At 38.0% G+C, this 21,875-nt stretch overlaps 1 protein-coding gene across 10 annotated transcripts in view; it reads right to left on the minus strand.

The window, feature by feature from the left end:
* The window catches only part of ATRX (ATRX chromatin remodeler), a 312,306-nt gene that overhangs the window by 161,242 nt on the left and 129,189 nt on the right, over positions 1-21,875 (minus strand). For all 10 annotated transcript variants that reach the window (XM_045051014.1, XM_045051016.1, XM_045051015.1 and 7 more), the window contains one exon: positions 17,879-17,972. In XM_045051014.1, coding sequence (XP_044906949.1) covers positions 17,879-17,972 — 94 coding nt within the window. The remainder of the gene's footprint in view (positions 1-17,878; positions 17,973-21,875) is intronic.

A 21,875-nucleotide genomic window follows, 5' to 3' on the forward strand; every position in this document is an offset into this window, starting at 1 on the left:
CTGTTCGCTGGTCCATCTATCCAATTCTTTTTTCTTTTTCTCTTTTTAATTTCTTTTTCTTGAATACAGAAAGAAAAAAATATTATTTTTATTTTCAATTTTTACTAAAAATATTTTTCTTTAATTTTTTCCACTCTACTTTTTACTTTATTGTAAGTTTTTCAAATTCTATTACTTCCATCATTTCGTTCTATTCCATTGTATTCATTTTTTCAAATGTTCAAAAGTTTTCCTTTTATTTCCCTTTTTTCTCTAATCTATCTATCATAAAGCTCCTTTCAACAACCAGATCAAAACACACCTAGGATATAGCATCATTTATTTGATTCTTGTGTGTGTGTGTGTGTGTGTGTTACTTTTAATTTTTGAATTTTAATTTTTTTTCTTTTTTACCTTATTAATTCCTTTTATTCCTTCAAAATTATGAAACGAAGGAATTCACCCCTAAAGAAAGCATGAAAAAACGACAGCCAGGGATTTAACTAACACAGATACAAGCAAGATGTCTGAACCAGAATGTAGAATCACGATAATAAGAATACTAGCTGGAGTCGACAATAGACTAGAATCCCTTTCTGTGGAGATAAAAGAATTAAAAGCTAGTCAGAACGAAATACAAAATGCTATAACTGAGCTGCAATTTCAAATGGATGCCACGGCAGCCAAGGATGGATGAGGCAGAGAAGACAATCAGCAATACAGAGGACAAACTTATGGAGAATAATTAAGCAGAAAAACAGGGAGACTAAGGCAAAAGAGCATGATTTAAGAATGAGAGAAATCAGGGACTCATCTAAAGAAACATCAGAATCACAGGGGTCCCAAAATATGATGAGAGAAAAATGGGTAGAAGGGTTATGTGAGCAAATCATAGCGGAAAACTTCTGCTAACCTGGGGAAAGACACAGACATCAAAATCTAGGCAGCACAGACAACTCGTATTAGATTCAACATAAACCGACCATCAATAAGGCATGTCACAGTCAAATTCACAAAATACTCAGGCAAGGAAAGAATCATGGAAGCAGTAAGGGAAAAACAGTCCTTAACCCACAAAGGAAGACAGATCAGGTTTGCAGCAGACCTATCCACAGAAATGTGGCAAGCCAGAAAGGAGTGGCAGGATATATTCAATGTGCTGAACTGGAAAAATATGCAGCCAAGAATTCTTTATCCAGCAAGGCTGTCATTCAAAATAGAAGGCGAGATAAAATACTCCCAGACAAACAAAAATTAAAGGAGTTTGTGACCACTAAACCAGCCATACAAGAAATTTTAAGGCAGACTCTCTGAGGGGAGAAAAGATGAAAAAAAAAAAAAAAAAAGACCAAAAGCAACAAAGATTAGAAAGGACCAGAGAACACCACCACAAATTCCAACTCTACAAGAAACATAATGGCAATAAACTCTTATCTTTCAGTACTCACTCTGAACATCAATGGACTCAATGCTCCAATCAAAACACATAGGGTAACAGTGGATAAGAAAACAAGATCCATCTATATGCTATTTACAAAAGACCCACGTTTGACCTAAAGACACCTTCAGGGGACGCCTGGGTGGCTCAGTCAGTTGAATGTCCGACTTCAGCTCAGGTCATGATCTCATGACTCATGGGTTCAAGTGCCACGTCACACTCTGCTGATAGCTCAGAGCCTGGAACCTGCTTCAGATTCTATGTCTCCCTCTCTGTCTCTGCCCCTCCCCTGTTCACACTTTGTCTCTCAAAAAAAATAAATAAATAAACATTGAAAAAAAAAATTTTTTTAAAGTACCTTCAGATTGAAAGTAAGGGAATGGGGAACCATCTATCATGGTAATGGTTGACAAACGAAAGCCAGAGTAGCCATACTTATATCAGACAATCTAGACTTTAAAATAAAGACTGTAACAAGAGATGAAGAAGGGCACTATATCATAATTAAGGGGTTGATCCACCAAGATGACCTAACAATTTTAAACATTTATGCTCCAAATGTGGCAGCACCCAAATATGTAAAACAATTAATCACAAACATAAAGAAACTCATTGATAATAATACCATAATAGTAGGGGAATTCAAGACCCCACTTACAACAATGGACAGATCATCTAAACAGAAAATCAACAAGGAAACAATGGCTTTGAATGACACACTGGACCAGATGGACTCAACAGATATACTCAGAACATTTCATCCTAAAGCTGCGGAATATATATTCTTCTCCAGTGCACATGGAATCTTCTCCAGACTAGATCACATACTGGGACATAAATCAGCTCTCAACAAGTAAAAAAAAGATTGAGATCATACCATGCATATTTTCAGACCACAACACTATGAAACTCTAAATCAACCACAAGAAAAAATCTGGAAAGGTAACAAATATTTTGAGACTAAAGAACATCCTACTAAAGAATGAATGGGCTAGCCAAGAAGTTAAAAGATCAAATTAAAAAGTACATGGAAGCCAATGAAAATGATACCACAGCCTAAAACCTCTAGGATGCAAAAAAGGCGGTCAATAAGAGGGAAGTATATAGCAATCCAGGCCTTTCTAAAGAAGGAAGAAAGATCTAAGACACACAACCTAAACTAACACCATAAACAGCTGGAAACAGAACAACAAATAAAACCCCAAACGAGCAGAAGACAGGAAATAATAAAGATTAGAGCAGAAATCAATGCTATAGAAACCAAACAAACCAGAACAGATCAATGAAACCTGAAACTGACTCTTTGAAAGAATTAACAATATTGATAAACCACGAACCAGTTGGATCAAAAACAAAAAGGAAACCACCCAAATAAATAAAATCAAGTATGAAACAGGAGAGATCATAACACAGCAGAAATAAAAACAGTAAGAGAATATTATGAGCAATTACATGCAAATAAAACGGGCAATATGGAAGAAAACAACAATTCCTAGAGACATATAATAAACTAGCAAAACTGAAATAGCAAGAAATAGAAACTTTGAACAGACGCATAACCAGTAATCAAATCGAATTAGTAATCAAAAATATCCAAAAAACAAGAGTCTAGGGCCAGATGGCTTTCTAGGGGAATTCTACCAAACATTTAATGGAGAGTTAACACCTATTCTCTTGAAGCTGTCACAAAAAATAGAAATGGAAGGAAAACTTCCACTTTCTATGAAGCCAGCATTACCTTGATTCCAAAACCAGACATGGAGCCCACTACAGACAAATTTCCCTGATGGAAATGGATGCAAAAATCCTCAACAAGATATTAGCCAAGTGTCTCCAACAATACATTAAAAAAAATTATTCACCACCACCGAGTGGAATTTATACCTGGGGTGCAGCTCTGATTCAGTATTAGGAAAACAATCAATGTAATTCATGGCATCAATAAAAGAAAGGACAAGAACCATATGATCCTCTCAACAGATGCAGAGAAAGCATTTGACAAAATACAGCATCCTTTCTTGATAAAAACCCTCAAGAAAGTAGGGATAGAAGGAGCATATCTCGAGATGATAAAAGACATATATGAATGACCCAACACTAATATCATCCTCAATGGGGAAAAACTGAGAGCATTCCCCTAAGGTCAGGAACAAGACAGGGATGTCCACTCTCGCCACTGTTATTCAATATAGTCTTGGAAGAAGTCTTAGCTTCACTAGACAACACAAAGAAATAAAAGACATACAAAACAGCCAGGAGGAGGTCAAACTTCCAGTCTTTGCAGATGACATGATACTCTACATGGGAAACCCAAAACATCCATCAAAAAAATGCTAAAACTGATCCATGAATTGAGCAAAGTGGCAGGATATAAAACCAATGCACAGGAATGGGTTGCATTCCTATACACCAACAATGAAGCAACAGAAAGAGAAATCAAGGAAGTGATCCCAGTTACAAATGCACCAAAAACCATAAAATACCTAGGAATAAATCTAATCAAAGAGGTGAAAAATGGATACACTGAAAAGTATAGAAAGCTTATGAAAGATATTGAAAAGCCCACAGCTAACATCATCCTCAACGGGGAAAAACTGAGAGCTTTTTCCCTGAGATCAGGAACACGACAAGGATGCCCACTCTCACCGCTGCTGTTTAACATAGTGCTGGAAGTTCTAGCATCAGCAATCAGACAACAACAGGAAATCAAAGGCATCAAAATTGGCAAAGATGAAGTCAAGCTTTCGCTTTTTGCAGACGACATGATATTATACATGGAAAATCCGATAGACCCACCAAAAGTCTGCTAGAACTGACACAGGAATTCAGCAAAGTTGCAGGATACAAAATCAATGTACAGAAATCAGTTGCATTCTTATCCACTAACAATGAAGCAAGAGAAAGACAAATAAAGAAACTGATCCCATTCACAATTGCACCAAGAAGCATAAAATACCTAGGAATCAATCTAACCAAAGATGTAAAGGATATGTATGCTGAAAACTATAGAAAGCTTATGAAGGTAATTGAAGAAGATTTAAAGAAATGGAAAGACATTCCCTGCTCATGGATTGGAAGAATAAATATTGTCAAAATGTCAATACTACCCAAAGCTATCTACACATTCAATGCAATCCTAATCAAAATTGCACCAGCATTCTTCTCGAAACTAGAACAAGCAATCCTAAAATTCATATGGACCCACAAAAGGCCCTGAATAGCCAAAGGAATTTTGAAGAAGAAGACCAAAGCAGGAGGCATCACAATCCCAGACTTTAGCCTCTACTACAAAGCTGTCATCATCAAGACAGCATGGTATTGGCACAAAAACAGACACATAGACCAATGGAATAGAATAGAAACCCCAGAACTAGACCCACAAACGTATGGCCAACTCATCTTTGACAAAGCAGGAAAGAACATCCAATGGAAAAAAGACAGCCTCTTTCACAAATGGTGCTGGGAGAACTGGACAGCAACATGCAGAAGGTTGAAACTAGACCACTTTCTCACACCTTTCACAAAAATAAACTCAAAATGGATAAAGGACCTAAATGTGAGACAGGAAACCATCAAAACCTTAGAGGAGAAAGTAGGAAAAGACCTCTCTGACCTCAGCCGTAGCAATCTCTTACTCGACACATCCCCAAAGGCAAGGGAATTAAAAGCAAAAGTGAATTACTGGGACCTTATGAAGATAAAAAGCTTCTGCACAGCAAAGGAAACAACCAACAAAACTAAAAGGCAACCAACGGAATGGGAAAAGATATTCGCAAATGACATATCGGACAAAGGGCTAGTATCCAAAATCTCTAAAGAGCTCACCAAACTTCACACCCGGAAAACAAATAACCCAGTGAAGAAATGGGCAGAAAACATGAATAGACACTTCTCTAAAGAAGACATCCAGATGGCCAACAGGCACATGAGAATATGTTCAGCGTCGCTCCTTATCAGGGAAATACAAATCAAAACCACACTCAGGTATCACCTCACGCCAGTCAGAGTGGCCAAAATGAACAAATCAGGAGACTATAGATGCTGGAGAGGACGTGGAGAAACGGGAACCCTCTTGCACTGTTGGTGGGAATGCAAATTGGTGCAGCCGCTCTGGAAAGCAGTGTGGAGGTTCCTCAGAAAATTAAAAATAGCCCTACCCTATGACCCAGCAATAGCACTGCTAGGAATTTATCCAAGGGATACAGGAGTACTGATGCATAGGGGTACTTGTACCCCAATGTTCATAGCAGCACTCTCAACAATAGCCAAATTATGGAAAGAGCCTAAATGTCCATCAACTGATGAATGGATAAAGAAATTGTGGTTTATATACACAATGGAATATTACGTGGCAATGAGAAAAAATGAAATATGGCCTTTTGTAGCAACGTGGATGGAACTGGAGAGTGTGATGCTAAGTGAAATAAGCCAAACAGAGAAAGACAGATACCATATGGTTTCACTCTTATGTGGATCCTGAGAAACTTAACAGGAACCCTTGGGGGAGGGGAAGGAAAAAAAAAAAAAAGAGGTTAGAGTGGGAGAGAGCCAAAGCATAAGAGACTGTTAAAAACTGAGAACAAACTGAGGGTTGATGGGGGGTGGGAGGGAGGAGAGGGTGGGTGATGGGTATTGAGGAGGGCACCTATTGGGATTAGCACTGGGTGTTGTATGAAAACCAATTTGTCAATAAATATCATATATAAAAAAAAATAAAATAAAAGGAAAAAAAAAAGATATTGAAGAAGACACAAAAAAAATGGAAAAATATTCCAGGCTCTTGGATAGGAAGAACAAATATTGTTAAAATGTTGATACTACCCAAAGCAATCTACATATTCAAAGGAATCTCTATCAAAGGAACACCAGCATTCTTCACAGAGCTAGAACAAATAATTCTAAAATTTGTATGGAACCACAAAAGACCCCGAATAGCCAAAGCAATCTTGAAAAATGAAACCAAAGTAGGAGGCATCACAAAGCTGTATTACAAAGCTGTAATCATCAAGACAGTATGGTACTGGCACAAGAACAGACACTCAGATCAATGGAACAGAATAGAAAACCCAGAAATGGATCCATAAACGTATGGCCAACTAATCTTTGACAAAGCAAGAAAGAATATCCAATAGAATAAAGACAGTCTCTTCAGCAAGTGGTGCTGGGAAAACTACAGAGTAACATGCAGAAAACATGGAAAAAACCTATTTGACCTTGGTCACAACTTCTTACTCAACATGCCTCTGGAGCCAAGGGAAACAAAACCAAAAATGAACTACTGGGACCTCATCAAAATAAAAACCTTCTGCAAAGTGAAGGAAACAATCAGCAAAACTAAAAGGCAACCAACAGAATAGGAGAAGATATTTGCAAATGACATATTGGATAAAGGGTTAGTATCCAAAATCTATAAAGAACCTATCAAACTCAACACACAAAAAATATATTATCCAGTAAAGAAATGGGCAAAAGACATGAATAGACATTTCTCCAAAGAAGGCATCCAGATGGCCAACCGACACATGAAAAAATGCTCATCAGGGAAAGACAAATAAAAACCACGAAATAGCACCTCACACCTGTCAGAATGGCTAAAATTAACAACTCAGGTAACTACAGATGTTGGTGAGGTTGTAGAGAAAGAGGGTCTCTTTTGCACTGCTGGTGGGAATGCAAACTGGTGCAGCCACTCTGGAAAACAGTATGGGGGTTCCTCAAAAAATTAAAAATAGAACTACCCTATGACCCAGCAACTGCACTATTAGGTATTTATCCAAAGGATACAGTTATGCTGTTTCGAAGGGACACATGCATCCCAATGTTTATAGCAGCACTATCAACAATAGCCAAAGTATGGAAAGAGCCCCCGTGTCCATCAATGGGTGAATGGATAAAGAAGATGTGGTATTCTTTGAGTATTACTCACCAATAGGCTTTGAGTATTACCCACCAATCAAATAGAATGAAATCTTGCCACTTGCTACAACATGGATGGAACTAGAGGGTATTATGCTAAGTGAAATTAGTTAGAGAAATATAAATATCAAATGACTTCACTCATATGAGGACTTTAAGAGACAAAGCAGATGAACATAAGGGAAGGGAAACAAAAGTAATATAAAAACAGGGGGGGGGGCGCCCGGGTGGCTCAGTCGGTTGAGCTTCCGACTTCGGCTCGGGTCATGATTTCGCGGTCCATGAGTTCGAGCCCCGCGTCGGGCTCTGTGCTGAAAGCTCGGAGCCTGGAGCCTGTTTCACATTCTGTGTCTCCTTCTCTCTCTGACCCTCCCCCATTCATGCTCTGTCTCTCTCTGTCCCAAAAATAAATAAACTTAAAAAAAAAAAAAACAGGGAGGGGGACAAAACAGAAGAGACTCCTCTCTCCCCGTTATCTCACCGCTGTGTCAGTGCAGTTAGGCATCAGCAAATTAATTAGAGGAGAGAGGAGGCCCCTGCTCTTGGGCACCCGCAGGAACTTACTCCAGCTCAGGCACACCGAAAACACTTTCATCTAACGGAAGATAAGCTGTGAAATCGGATTTCTGAACCACAAGACACTTGTGTAAAAACTGCATTCCATGCCAGGCCTGAAATGTTCCAAAGCTCAGTTCACTATCAGCATCCCAGGTGGTGCAATTAATAAAGAGCTAGCGTGGGGCCACTGGAACAAACAAGGCAGCTCCTGTACTTCCTATTTGTTCCATTCTTTGGTTAGATAACGCCTGTTAATTACTCTGGAGTATTTTCTTTTAGAAATTATTTTGGCGAGGAGAGAGGGAAGATGGCGGCGTAGGAGAACGCTGGGCTCACCCCGCGTCCTGCTGATCACTTAGATTCCACCTACACCTGCCTAAATAACCCAGAAAACCGCCAGAGGATTAGCAGAACGGAGTCTCCAGAGCCAAGCGCAGACGAGAGGCCCAGGGAAGAGGGTAGGAAGGGCGGCGAGGCGGTGCGCGCTCCACGGACTGTCGGGAGGGAGCCGGGGCAGAGGGGCGGCTCGCCCGCCAAGCAGAGCCCCCGAGTCTGGCTGGCAAAAGCAGAGGGGCCTGACGGACTGTGTTCCCACAGCAAGCGCGACCTAGCGTCTGGGAGGTCATAAGTTAACAGCTCTTTGTGGAAAGCAGGAAGGCTGGAGGACGAAGGGAGGGAGAGTTGCTGAGCCCCAGGAGGACACAGCTCAGTTTGGCGGGGAACAAAGGCGCTAGCCAGCGCCATCTCCCTCGCCCATCCCCCAGCCAAAATCCCAAAGGGAACCAGTTCCTGTCAGGGAACTTCCTCGCTCCTCGCAAACACCCAACTTTGTGCTTCTGCGGAGCCAAACCTCCGGGAGCGGATCTGACTCCCTCCCGCTGCCACAGGGCCCCTCCTGATGTGGATCACCTAAGGAGAAGCCAGCTAAGCCTGCCCCTCCTGCCCCCGTGCACCTTGCCTACCCACCCCAGCTAATATGCCAGATCCCCAGCATCACAAGCCTGGCAGCGTGCAAGTAGCCCAGACGAGCCACGCCACCCCACAGTGAATCCCGCCCCTAAGAAAGGGGAAGAGAAGGCACACACCAGTCTGACTGTGGCCCCAACGGTGGGCTGGGGGCAGACATCAGGTCAGACTGTGGCGCCGCCCACCAGCTCCAGTTATACACCACAGCACAGGGGAAGTGCCCTGCAGGTCCTCACCACTCCAGGGACTATCCAAAATGACCAAGCGGAAGAATTCCCCTCAGAAGAATCTCCAGGAAATAACAACAGCTAATGAACTGATCAAAAAGGATTTAAATAATATAACAGAAAGTGAATTTAGAATAATAGTCATAAAATTAATCACTGGGTTTGAAAACAGTATAGAGGACAGCAGAGAATCTCTTGCTACCGAGATCAAGGGACTAAGGAACAGACACGAGGAGCTGAAAAGTGCTTTAAACGAAATGCAAAACAAAATGGAAAACACGAGAGCTCGGATTGAAGAGGCAGAGGAGAGAATAGGTGAACTAGAAGATAAAGTTATGGAAAAAGAGGAAGCTGAGAGAAAGAAAGATAAAAACATCCAGCAGTATGAGGGGAAAATTAGAGAACTAAGTGATGCACTAAAAAGAAATAATATACGCATAATTGGTATCCCAGAGGAGGAAGAGAGAGGGAAAGGTGCTGAAGGGGTACTTGAAGAAATCAGAGCTGAGAACTTCCCTGAACTGGGGAAGGAAAAAGGCATTGAAATCCAAGAGGCACAGAGAACTCCCTTCAGACGTAACGTGAATCGATCTTCTGCACGACATATCATAGTGAAACTGGCAAAATACAAGGATAAAGAGAAAATTCTGAAAGCAGCAAGGGATAAACGTGCCCTCACATATAAAGGGAGACCTATAAGACTGGTGACTGATCTCTCTTTTGAAACTTGGCAGGCCAGAAAGAATTGGCACGAGATTTTCAGGGTGCTAGACAGAAAAAATATGCAGCCGAGAATCCTTTATCCAGAAAGTCTGTCATTTAGAATAGAAGGACAGATAAAGGTCTTCCCAAACAAACAAAAACTGAAGGAATTTGTCACCGCTAAACCAGCCCTACAAGAGATCCTAAGGGGGACCCTGTGAGACAAAGTACCAGAGACATCACTACAAGCATAAAACATACAGACATCACAATGACTCTAAACCCGTATCTTTCTATAATAACACTGAATGTAAATGGATTAAATGCACCAACCAAATGACACAGGGTATCAGAATGGATAAAAAAACAAGACCCATCTATTTGCTGTCTACAAGACACTCATTTTAGACCTGAGGACACCTTTAGATTGAGAGTGAGGGGATGGAGAACTATTTATCATGCTACTGGAAGCCAAAAGAAAGCTGGAGTAGCCATACTTATATCAGACAAGCTAGACTTTAAATTAAAGGCTGTAACAAGAGATGAAGAAGGGCATTATATAATAATTACAGGGTCTATCCATCAGGAAGAGCTAACAATTATAATTGTCTATGGCCAAATACCGGAGCCCCCAAATATATAAAACAATTACTCATAAACATAAGCAACCTTATTGATAAGAATGTGGTAATTGCAGGGGACTTTAACACCCCACTTACAGAAATGGATAGATCATCTAGACACACGGTCAATAAAGAACAAGGGCCCTGAATGAGACATTGGATCAGATGGACTTGACAGATATATTTAGAACTCTGCATCCCAAAGCAACAGAAGATACTTTCTTCTCGAGTGCACATGGAACATTCTCCAAGATAGATCATATACTGGGTCACAAAACAGCCCTTCATAAGTTTACAAGAATTGAAATTATACCATGCATACTTTCAGACCACAATGCTATGAAGCTTGATATCAACCACAGGAAAAAGTCTGGAAAACCTCCAAAAGCATGGAGGTTAAAGAACACCCTACTAACGAATGAGTGGGTCAACCAGGCAATTAGAGAAGAAATTAAAAAATATATGGAAACAAACGAAAATGAAAATACAACAATCCAAATGCTTTGGGATGCAGCGAAGGCAGTCCTGAGAGGAAAATATATTGCAATCCAGGCCTATCTCAAGAAACAAGAAAAATCCCAAATACAAAATCTAACAGCACACCTAAAGGAAACAGAAGCAGAACAGCAAAGGCAGCCTAAACCCAGCAGAAGAAGAGAAATAATAAAGATCAGAGCAGAAATAAACAATATAGAATCTAAAAAACCTGTAGAGCAGATCAACGAAACCAAGAGTTGGTTTTTTCAAAAGATAAACAAAATTGACAAACCTCTAGTCAGGCTTCTCAAAAAGAAAAGGGAGATGACCCAAATAGATAAAATCATGAATGAAAATGGAATTATTAGAACCAATCACTCAGAGATACAAACAATTATCAGGGAATACTATGAAAAATTATATGCCAACAAATTGGACAACCTGGAAGAAATGGACAAATTCCTGAACACCCACACTTCCAAAACTCAATCAGGAGGAAATAGAAAGCTTGAACAGACCCATAACCAGTGAAGAAATTGAATCGGTTATCAAAAATCTCCCAACAAATGAGAGTCCAGGACCAGATGGCTTCCCAGGGGAGTTCTACCAGACGTTTAAAGCAGAGATAATACCTATCCTTCTCAAGCTATTCCAAGAAATAGAAGGGGAAGGAAAACTTCCAGACTCATTCTATGAAGCCAGTATTACTTTGATTCCTAAACCAGACAGAGACCCAGTAAAAAAAGAGAACTACAGGCCAATATCCCTGATGAATATGGATGAAAAAATTCTCAATAAGATACTAGCAAATCGAATTCAACAGCATATAAAAAGAATTATTCACCATGACCAAGTGGGATTCATTCCTGGGATGCAGGGCTGGTTCAACATTCGTAAATCAATCAACGTGATACATCACATTAACAACAAAAAAAAGAGAAGAACCATATGATCCTGTCAATCAATGCAGTAAAGGCCTTTGACAAAATCTAGCACCCTTTCTTAATATAAACCCTTGAGAAAGTCGGGATAGAAGGACCATACTTAAAGATCATAAAAGCCATTTATGAAAAGCCCACAGCTAACATCATCCTCAACAGGGAAAAACTGAGAGCTTTTTCCCTGAGATCAGGAACACGACAGGGATGCCCACTCTCACTGCTGTTGTTTAACATAGTGCTGCAAGTTCTACCATCAGCAATCAGACAACAAAAGGAAATCAAAGGCATCAAAATTGGCAGAGATGAAGTCAAGCTTTCGCTTTTTGCAGATGACATGATATTATACATGGAAAATCCGATAGACTCCACCAAAAGTCTGCTAGAACTGATACAGGAATTCAGCAAAGTCGCAGGATATAAAATCAATATACAGAAATCAGTTGCATTCTTATACACTAACAATGAAGCAACAGAAAGACAAATAAAGAAACTGATCCCATTCACAATTGCACCAAGAAGCATAAAATACCTAGGAATCAATCTAACCAAAGATGTAAAAGATCTGTTTGCTGAAAACTATAGAAAACTTAAGAAGGTAATTGAAGATTTAAAGAAATGGAAAGACATTCCCTGCTCATGGATTGGAAGAATAAATATTGTCAAAATGTCAATACTACCCAAAGCTATCTACACATTCAATGCAATCCTAATCAAAATTGCACCAGCATTCTTCTCGAAACTAGAACAAGCAATCCTAAAATTCATATGGAACCACAAAAGGCCCGAATAGCCAAAGGAATTTTGAAGAAGAAGACCAAAGCAGGAGGCATCACAATCCCAGACTTTAGCCTCTACTACAAAGCTGTCATCATCAAGACAGCATGGTATTGCCACAAAAACAGACATATAGACCAATGGAATAGAATAGAAACCCCAGAACTAGACCCAAAAACGTATGGCCAACTCATCTTTGACAAAGCAGGAAAGAACATCCAATGGAAAAAAGACAGTCTCTTTAACAAATGGTGCTGGGAGAACTGGGCAGCAACATGCAGAAGGTTGAAACTAGACCACTTTCTCACACCATTCACAAAAATAAACTCAAAATGGATAAAGGACCTGAATGTGAGACAGGAAACCATCAAAACCTTAGAGGAGAAAGCAGGAAAAGACCTCTCTGACCTCAGCCGTAGCAATCTCTTACTCGACACAGCCCCAAAGGCAAGGGAATTAAAAGCAAAAGTGAATTACTGGGACCTTATGAAGATAAAAAGTTTCTGCACAGCAAAGGAAACAACCAACAAAACAAAAAGGCCACCAACGGAATGGGAAAAGATATATCGGACAAAGGGCTAGTATCCAAAATCTATAAAGAGCTCACCAAACTCCACACCCGAAAAACAAAGAACCCAGTAAAGAAATGGGCAGAAAACATGAATAGACACTTCTCTAAAGAAGACATCCAGATGGCCAACAGGCACATGAAAAGATGTTCAATGTCGCTCCTCATAAGGGAAATACAAATCAAAACCACACTCAGATATCACCTCACACCAGTCAGAGTGGCCAAAATGAACAAATCAGGAGACTATAGATTCTGGAGAGGATGTGGAGAAACGGGAACCCTCTTGCACTGTTGGTGGGAATGCAAACTGGTGTAGCTGCTCTGGAAAACAGTGTGGAGGTTCCTCAGAGAATTAAAAATAGACCTACCCTATGACCCAGCAATAGCACTGCTAGGAATTTATCTAAGGGATACAGGAGTACTGATGCATAGGGGCACTTGTACCCCAATGTTGATAACAGCACTCTCAACAATAGCCAAATTATGGAAAGAGCCTAAATATCCATCAACTGATGAATGGATAAAGAAATTGTGGTTTATATCACAATGGAATACTACGTGGCAATGAGAAAAAATGAAATATGGCCTTTTGTAGCAACGTGGATGGAACTGGAGAGTGTGATGCTAAGTGAAATAAGCCATACAGAGAAAGACAGATACCATATGGTTTCACTCTTATGTGGATCCTGAGAAACTTAACAGGAACCCTTGGGGGAGGGGAAGGAAAAAAAAAAGAGGTTAGAGTGGGAGAGAGCCAAAGCATAAGAGACTGTTAAAAACTGATAACAAACTGAGGGTTGATGGGGGGTGGGAGGGAGGGGAGGGTGGGTGATCGGTATTGAGGAGGGCACCTTTTGGGATGAGCACTGGGTGTTGTATGGAAACCAATTTGACAATAAATTTCATATATTAAAAAAAACAGAAGAGACTCATAAATATGAAGAACAAACAGAGGGTTACTGGAGGGGTGGCAGGAGGGGGGATGGGCTAAATGGGTAAGGGGCACTAAGGAATCTACTCCTGAAATCCTTGTTGCACTATATGCTAATGAATTGGGATATAAATTTTAAAAAATATAAAATAAAACAAGTTAATAAAAAAAATAAAGCAAAAGAAAGAAAAACTATCAACAAAGGTAAGGAAAGAGCCCATATGTCCTTCAATGGATGAATGGATAAAGAAGATGTGGTATGTGTGTACACACACACACACACACACACACACAAACACACACACACACAGAGTGGATTATTACTCAGCAATCAAAAAGAATGAAATCTTGCCATTTGCAACTACATGGATGGAACTAGAGGGTATTATGCTAAGTGAAATTAATCAGAGAAAGACAAATATCATATGACTTCACTCATATAAGGACTTTAAGATACAAAACAGATGAACATAAGGGAAGGGAAGCAAAAATAATATAAAACCAGGGAGGGAGACAAAACAACAGACTCTTAAATATGGAGAACAAACATAGCGTTACTGGAGGGCTCGTGGGAGGGAGGATGGGCATTAAGGGGCATTAAGATTTAGGAATCTACTCCTGAAATCATTGCTGTACTATATGCTAACTAACTTGGATGTAAATTAAAAAAAAAATTGCTAGAACAAATACATGAATTCAGCAAAGTCATAGGATATAACATCAACATGCAGAAATTTGTTTCTTTTCTATACACTAATAATGAAGCAGCAGAAAAAGAAAAGCAAGGAATCAGTCACATTTGCAAGTCCTCAAGAAATAATGTTACCTAGGAATAAAATTAACTAAAGAGGTAAAATATCTATACTCTGAAAACTATGGCACACTTATGAAAGAAATTGAATAGGACACCAAGAAATGGAAAAACTCCATGCCCATGTATTGGAAGAAAAAATATTGTTAAAATGTCTATACTTCCCAAAGCAGTCTACATCTTTAATGCAATCCCTATCAAAATACCACCAGCAGTTTTCACTGAGCTAGAAGAAACAATCCTACATTTGTATGGAACCACAAAACACCCCAAATAACCAAAGCAATCCTGAAAAAGAAAAACAAAACTGGAGGCATCATGATTCCAGATTTTACATTTGTATTACAAAGCTGTAGCCATCAAGACAGTATGCTACTGGGTCAAAAATAGACACTCAGATCAATGGAACAGAATAGAGAACCCAGAAATGGACCCACAACTATATGGCCAACCCATCTTCAACAATGCAGGAAAGAATATCCAATGGATAATAAATGGTGTTAGGAAAACAGGACAGCAACATACAGAAGAATGAAACTTGACAACTTTTTAACACCATTTATAAAAATACATTCAAAATGGATGAAAGACCTAAATGTAAGACAGGAAACCATCTAAATCCTAGAGGAGAACATAGGCAGCAACCTCTCTGACCTGAGGTGGAGCAACTTCTTACTAGACATGTCACTGAAGGCAAGGGAAATGAAAGCAAACATGAACTACTGGGACCTCATCAAGATACAAAGCTTCTACACAACAAAGGAAACAATCAACAAAACTAAAAGGTAGCCTACAGAATGGGAGAAGATATTTGCAAATGACATGTCGGATAAAGGTTAGCATCCAAAATCTATAAAAAACTTATCAAATTCAACACCCAGAAAACAAATAACTGAGTTAATAAATTGACAGAAGACATGAAAAGACCTTTTTCCAAAGAAGACATCCGATGACTAACAGACACATGAAAAGATGCTCAACATCACTGATCATCATCACACCTATCAGAATGGCTAAAATTAACGACGCAAGAAAGAACGGGTGTTAGCAAGGATGCAGAGAAAAGGGATCTTTCCTGCACTGCTGGTGGGAATGCAAATGGGTTCAGCCACTCTGGAGAACAGTATGAGGTTCCTCAAGAAAGTACATAAAACTACCCTATGACCCAGCAATTGCACTATTAGGTATTTACCCAAAGGATACAAAAAAATACATTTGAAGGGGTACATGCACCCTGATGTTTGTAGCAGCATTATCAACAATAACCAAATTATGGAGACAGCCCAAATTTCCACCAACTGATGAATGGATAAAGATGTGGTGTGTGTGTGTGTGTGTGTGTGTGTGTGTGTGTGTGTGTGTTTAATGGAATATTATTCAGCCATCAAAAAGAATGAGATCTGTCCATTTGCAATGTCGTGGATGGAGCTAGAATGTATTATGCTAAGCGAAATAAGAGAAAGACAGGTATCATGATTTCACTCATATGTGGAATTTAATTAAGAAACAAAACAGATGAACATATGGGAAGGAGGTGGGGGGAAGAGAAGAGAGGGAATAAAACCACAGGGGACCCTTAATGAGAAAAAACAAACTATGAGTTGACAGAGGGGAGTGGGAGATAGGCTAGATGCGTGATAGGTAAGGGACTATGTTGTGATAAGCACTGAGTACTATATGTAAGTGATGAATCACTAAATTTTACTTCTGAAACCAATACTGTACTGCATGTTAACTAAAATTTAAATTTAAAAAACAAACTTGAAAATAAAATACTTTTATCTCAAAAAATAAAATAAAATAAAATAAAATAAAATAAAATAAAATAAAATAAAATAAGTGAATTTTTGTGTTATGTGAATTCTCAGGTTTAAAAATCTCTCAATTTATCCTATTGTTATTTCCCTAATGTACAATATGTTGCTATACTCCAGGAACAACCTGGTAACTGCTAATCTAAAAAGATCTCAAATGTTTTAAAATTTATAGGTATGACACCTATGCAGACGCACATATCACATTCACACAAATACAAATAGGTTGCCCATTTGATAAATTATAAAAGGATAATATTATTCTGAAGGAAATATACTTGATCTTAGACAAAAGGCCAATATGTGATATTCCGGAGGAAATAAAAAATTCTTAGAAAGGTTAGTATTATCTAAAATACTATGCTAAGAAATAGGGGCACCTGGGTGGCTCATTTGGTTAAGCATCCAACTCTTGATTTCAGCTCAGGTCATGATCTCACGGTTTGTGAGATCAAGCTCCATGTCGGGCTCTGCACTGAGCATGGAGCCTGCTAGGGATTCTCTCTCCTCCTCTACCCTCCCCCACTCACAAGCATGCATGCACTCTCTCTCTCTCAAAATAGGTACGTAAACTTTAAAAAAAAATACTATGCAGTATTTTAACTAACTAGTCATCTAGGTCAGTAGCTATGCGTACTGAGAGAACAAACACATCTTCATCACTATAATACTAGAATACTACTAAGACCAATAATTAGATTTCAGGGAACATTTCCTATATTCCAAGTGGGCATATTAGAACCCCAATTAATGCCCATCATAATCAATAAGGTAAGTGCTACTATAATCCCCCATTTTACAGATGAGGAAACTAAAGCACAGAGTAATCATACAAATAACAAATATTAGAGCCAACAGTTAGATTAGGTAGGCTGTCTACAAAGCCTGTAATCTACTACACTGGTACATCCCCCCATATAACAACCAAAATTACAGTCAAGTGTGATTTTGCACAAAGTCCTCCCAGTTTAGAACACATATTTCAACCATATATGTTTATATGTACTCTTTTTAAATTAATTTTCACAATTCGTTTCAAATCAAAATATTAATTTTTTTACTTTATTAGTAACATCAACCTTTCTACAAATAACCTGAAGCATGTTTATTCATATACCTAAAATTTTTGAAATAGTGATATAATATTTACCTTGTTCTAGGCCGTTGTTCATCTTCAGATTCACTAACTTCTTCACTAACTCCTGATTCCTGAAAATCAGAATCTTCAGAATCTTCACTGCTCACTTGAAAAAAAAAAATTAAGTTATTAAATACTTCCCAACAGAAATGCAATTCACTTAATTTGTCAATAACTTCACATTAAAACTTAGACCAATGTGTATCTACAGTATGCACATTAATTTATATTTTAGTATGTACATTAATGGATATTATACATCATATAGATTAGACTAGTTAATAATTCAAATAGAATTTATAAAAACTATTCAAATGTATTCCAACTATGATTATAAAACTATGGTTCTATATTAAAATATAAGTATTAATTATGTATGAATTTTTACAATGTGAATTTAACTGTCAATAAAATATATTCATTATTACCAAAGGTGAATAAAAAGAATTCTGGTTATTCAAAACAAACAAAGTAGGCTGGCCAAAAGGGAGTAAGGACAAATACAGACTCTCTGCCATTTATGACAACTAGAAATTATGAACAGAATATATAAAGAAATGACCTAAGCACTCCGAAAAGGAAACAACAGCAGACAGACTGGGGACTGAAACAAAAACTTGAATAATGATTCCTATAAAATTGAGGTTGGGGTAGTGACTATGGGTGTCATAGGGTTTTTTCCTTCTTTCTTTCCTGATTTCAACAAGAAGGGAGGCTGAATTCCAAAACTATGCAGAGGGTGCCAACAGCAAAACTGGGAGAACCCCATTTCTAGCCACAGCACTGAGAAAAAGGAGCTGAGCCCTGTATATCATGAGAGTAAATGGAAACCCCAATTTTATTTTTCTCTCAAAAATTTTATTTTTCTGTACCAAAATAGCCACTATGACACAGGTATCTAAACTCCAGCAGAATACACATTTTTCTGGCCAGAGGAAACCAGGCAGGGAATACACAAAATGAGTCTCAAATATCTTGTGCTGCCAGAAAATAATCCAATGCTCAAAGAATGATTGGGGTATATTCAAAGAACACTTGATCCAACTTGAAGGAGCTTCTAATAGCCAAAGCTGGAACAATGTGAGCAACAAAATGAACAACTGAATTACAACTAATAGAATAAAATATCTATAAATTCATATTAAGTAATGGGATAAATAAGGGAAAACAGATAGCTCTTCCTTACCATTACTAAATGTGTAAGTAAAGAAAGAAATAGAAAATAACCACTAGATAAGCATCACAAAAACTGCTTCAGACAAGACGAATGCTAAAATTAGTGGGCTTTAGTATGATGAGAAACAGGATATTTGAATAGTCTCAAAGTATCTCTCCACAAGACATTAATTAAATATGAACAGAAAAAGATTTTTTTTGCAGTGGAAAAACCCAGCAGACACCAACTTAACCAAGTAATCAGTATTACCAGTATAAGACATATTGTCATCATATAATTTCGGTGTAGGATACTCTGAGAAGGGTTAAATATTACTTTTGTGGTGTTCTTGTCAAAATGTTTAATAACCTCAATTTAACCATAAGAAAACATTAGACAAATACATATGGATTAACAGTCTAGAAAAGAACTGATCAAGGTGCCTGAGTGGCTCAGTCGGTTGAGCGTCCAACTTTGGCTTAGGTCACGATCTCACAGCTCGGGAGTTTGAGCCACGTGTCGGGCTCTGTGCTGACAGCTCAGAGCTTGGAGTCCCCTTCAGATTCTGGGTCTCCCTCTCTCTCTCTGCCCCTCTCCCACTCGCTCTTTTCCTCTCTCAAAAATAAATAAAAACATTTAAAAAAATTTTTAAAAAGAAAATAACTGATCAATACTCTTCAAAAGTGTCAAGGTCATGAAAGAAAAGGAGGAGAAACCGTCACAGATTGGAGTCTATTAAGGAGACATCACAACTAAAAGCAATGTGGCATCCTAGTTTGGATTCTGGAATAGAAAAGACATTAGTGAGAAAACTAACGATAACCAAGTAAGATCTTTAGCCCACTTCAAAGGTCAGAAAATATTTTATGTAAAAAGTCTGACGGTAAATATTTGCAGGCTATATGGTCTCTGTTTCAACTACTTATTTCTACTCAACTTTGCCACTCTAATTACACAAAAGCAGTAACTGAGTAAGTATAACCTGGTTCCAAAACACTTTATAAAAATGGGTAGACGGTCAGATTTAGCCTACAGGTATAGTTACCCAACCCCCAGTTTAACTAATAGTATTCTATCAATGTTAATTTCCTGGATTTGGTTATTGTACTATATAGTTAAATTTAAGGTGTTAAATTAGGGAAGCTGAGTAGAAGGAATATAGGAAATCTGTACTATTTTTGCAACATTTCTTTCAACTTTAAATTTTGAAATAAAAAATTTTTTCAAAGATCTATATTGATCTGAAATCAGAATCTATAATCTATCTAAAAAAAGACATGGGTTAACATAAATACAGTAAAGAATTGATAACAGGGGAAAGGGGAATAAGGAGTTATTGTTTAAAGAGTTTCAGTTTGGGATAACAAAAGAGTTGTGGAGTGTTGATGGTTGTACAACAATGTGAATATACTGTCACTGAAATGTACACTTAAAAATGGTTAAAATGGTTAAAATTTTATGTTGTGTGTACTTTACCACAATAACAAATAAAAATAAAAAAATAACTGCTAAGCAACTGGGAATCTGAAGAACACATGTGTCCATATGCACACATATAAATCCTGTCATTAAGCAAAATTCTAAACCTATTATTAATTTTTCATCACTTTATTTTGAAAATTTTCAAACGTACCAAAACTTTGAAAAAACTGTTGAATGAACATCTACAACCCTTCTCCTAAACTCATTTGTTAAATGTATCATATTTGTTTGCTTTCTCTTTGTATATACACACAAAGGTTTTTGCACTGAACCATCTAAATGTAAATGCAGATATCATGGCACTTTATCCTTAAGCATAAGGATGCTGTCCTATATAAATAGCATTATCACACTTAAAAAAACATCAATTTAATATTATCTAATAATAATAAAGGCAATAATTAAATTTTTTAAATTATCACCAAAATAACTTTTATAATTTTTTTCAAATTTAGGTGAAAACTGAAAGTTCACATTGCCCTTGATCTACTAAGTCAGCTATTCTCTCTTGATTTCTCCCCATTGCCTAACTTAAATTTCCAGACAATACAGGCACAACAGTTTGTAAAACCTGAAAAGTTATGCAACTTTTATTTTATTTATTTATTTATTTATTTATTTATTTATTTATTTATTTATGGAGAGAGAGAGAGAGAGACAGAGAGAGACAGAGACAGAGACAGAGACAGAAACACGCAGAGAGATAAGGAGAGAGAGAATCCCAAGCAGGCTCCGCACTGTCAGTGCAGAGCCGATGTGGAGCTCAATCCCACAAACTGTGTATAATCGTGAACCTGAGCCAAAATCAAGAATTGGGATGCTTAACTGACTGAGCCACCCTTTGAAATAAAGCCCCTTTGCAACTTTAAATGTAGTATCAATCAATATTATGATCCATATTAGAAACATAAATGATAGGATTTGTTTACTCCCTCCTACAAAAACAAATGAAAAAATACTTGGTAATAAATTACCCACAGAAGAGGACAGTGGAAACAGGTGACAAAAGACTTAGACTTTAATAAAACATTTCAAATGTAACTGTGTCCACTAAAGGGCTCTATCCTGATCTGAGCCTCAGAAGCAAAATCACTATTTCCCCTTTTGTTGAAGATGCACAGGAATTCGTGTGAAGTTATGTAACCTGCTTAAATTGCTCAGTTGCTTTATAAAATCTGAAAAACGAGCTTGTAGTCATGCTGTAAAAAATTTTTTAAAAAAGCATTCACAAAGTGATGTACTATTATTTATTTAACATGAAAATATCCATGACATATTTAGTGTGTGTGGCAGCGGGGGGGGGGGGGGGGGTCTCTTCTTCCTCTTTAATGAATAACTGTTCAACAAAGGGCTGTTCAACAGCCCTTTAAA

This window comes from Felis catus, chromosome X (genome assembly GCF_018350175.1).
Source record: "Felis catus isolate Fca126 chromosome X, F.catus_Fca126_mat1.0, whole genome shotgun sequence".
In the NCBI taxonomy this organism is placed as follows: domain Eukaryota; kingdom Metazoa; phylum Chordata; class Mammalia; order Carnivora; family Felidae; genus Felis; species Felis catus.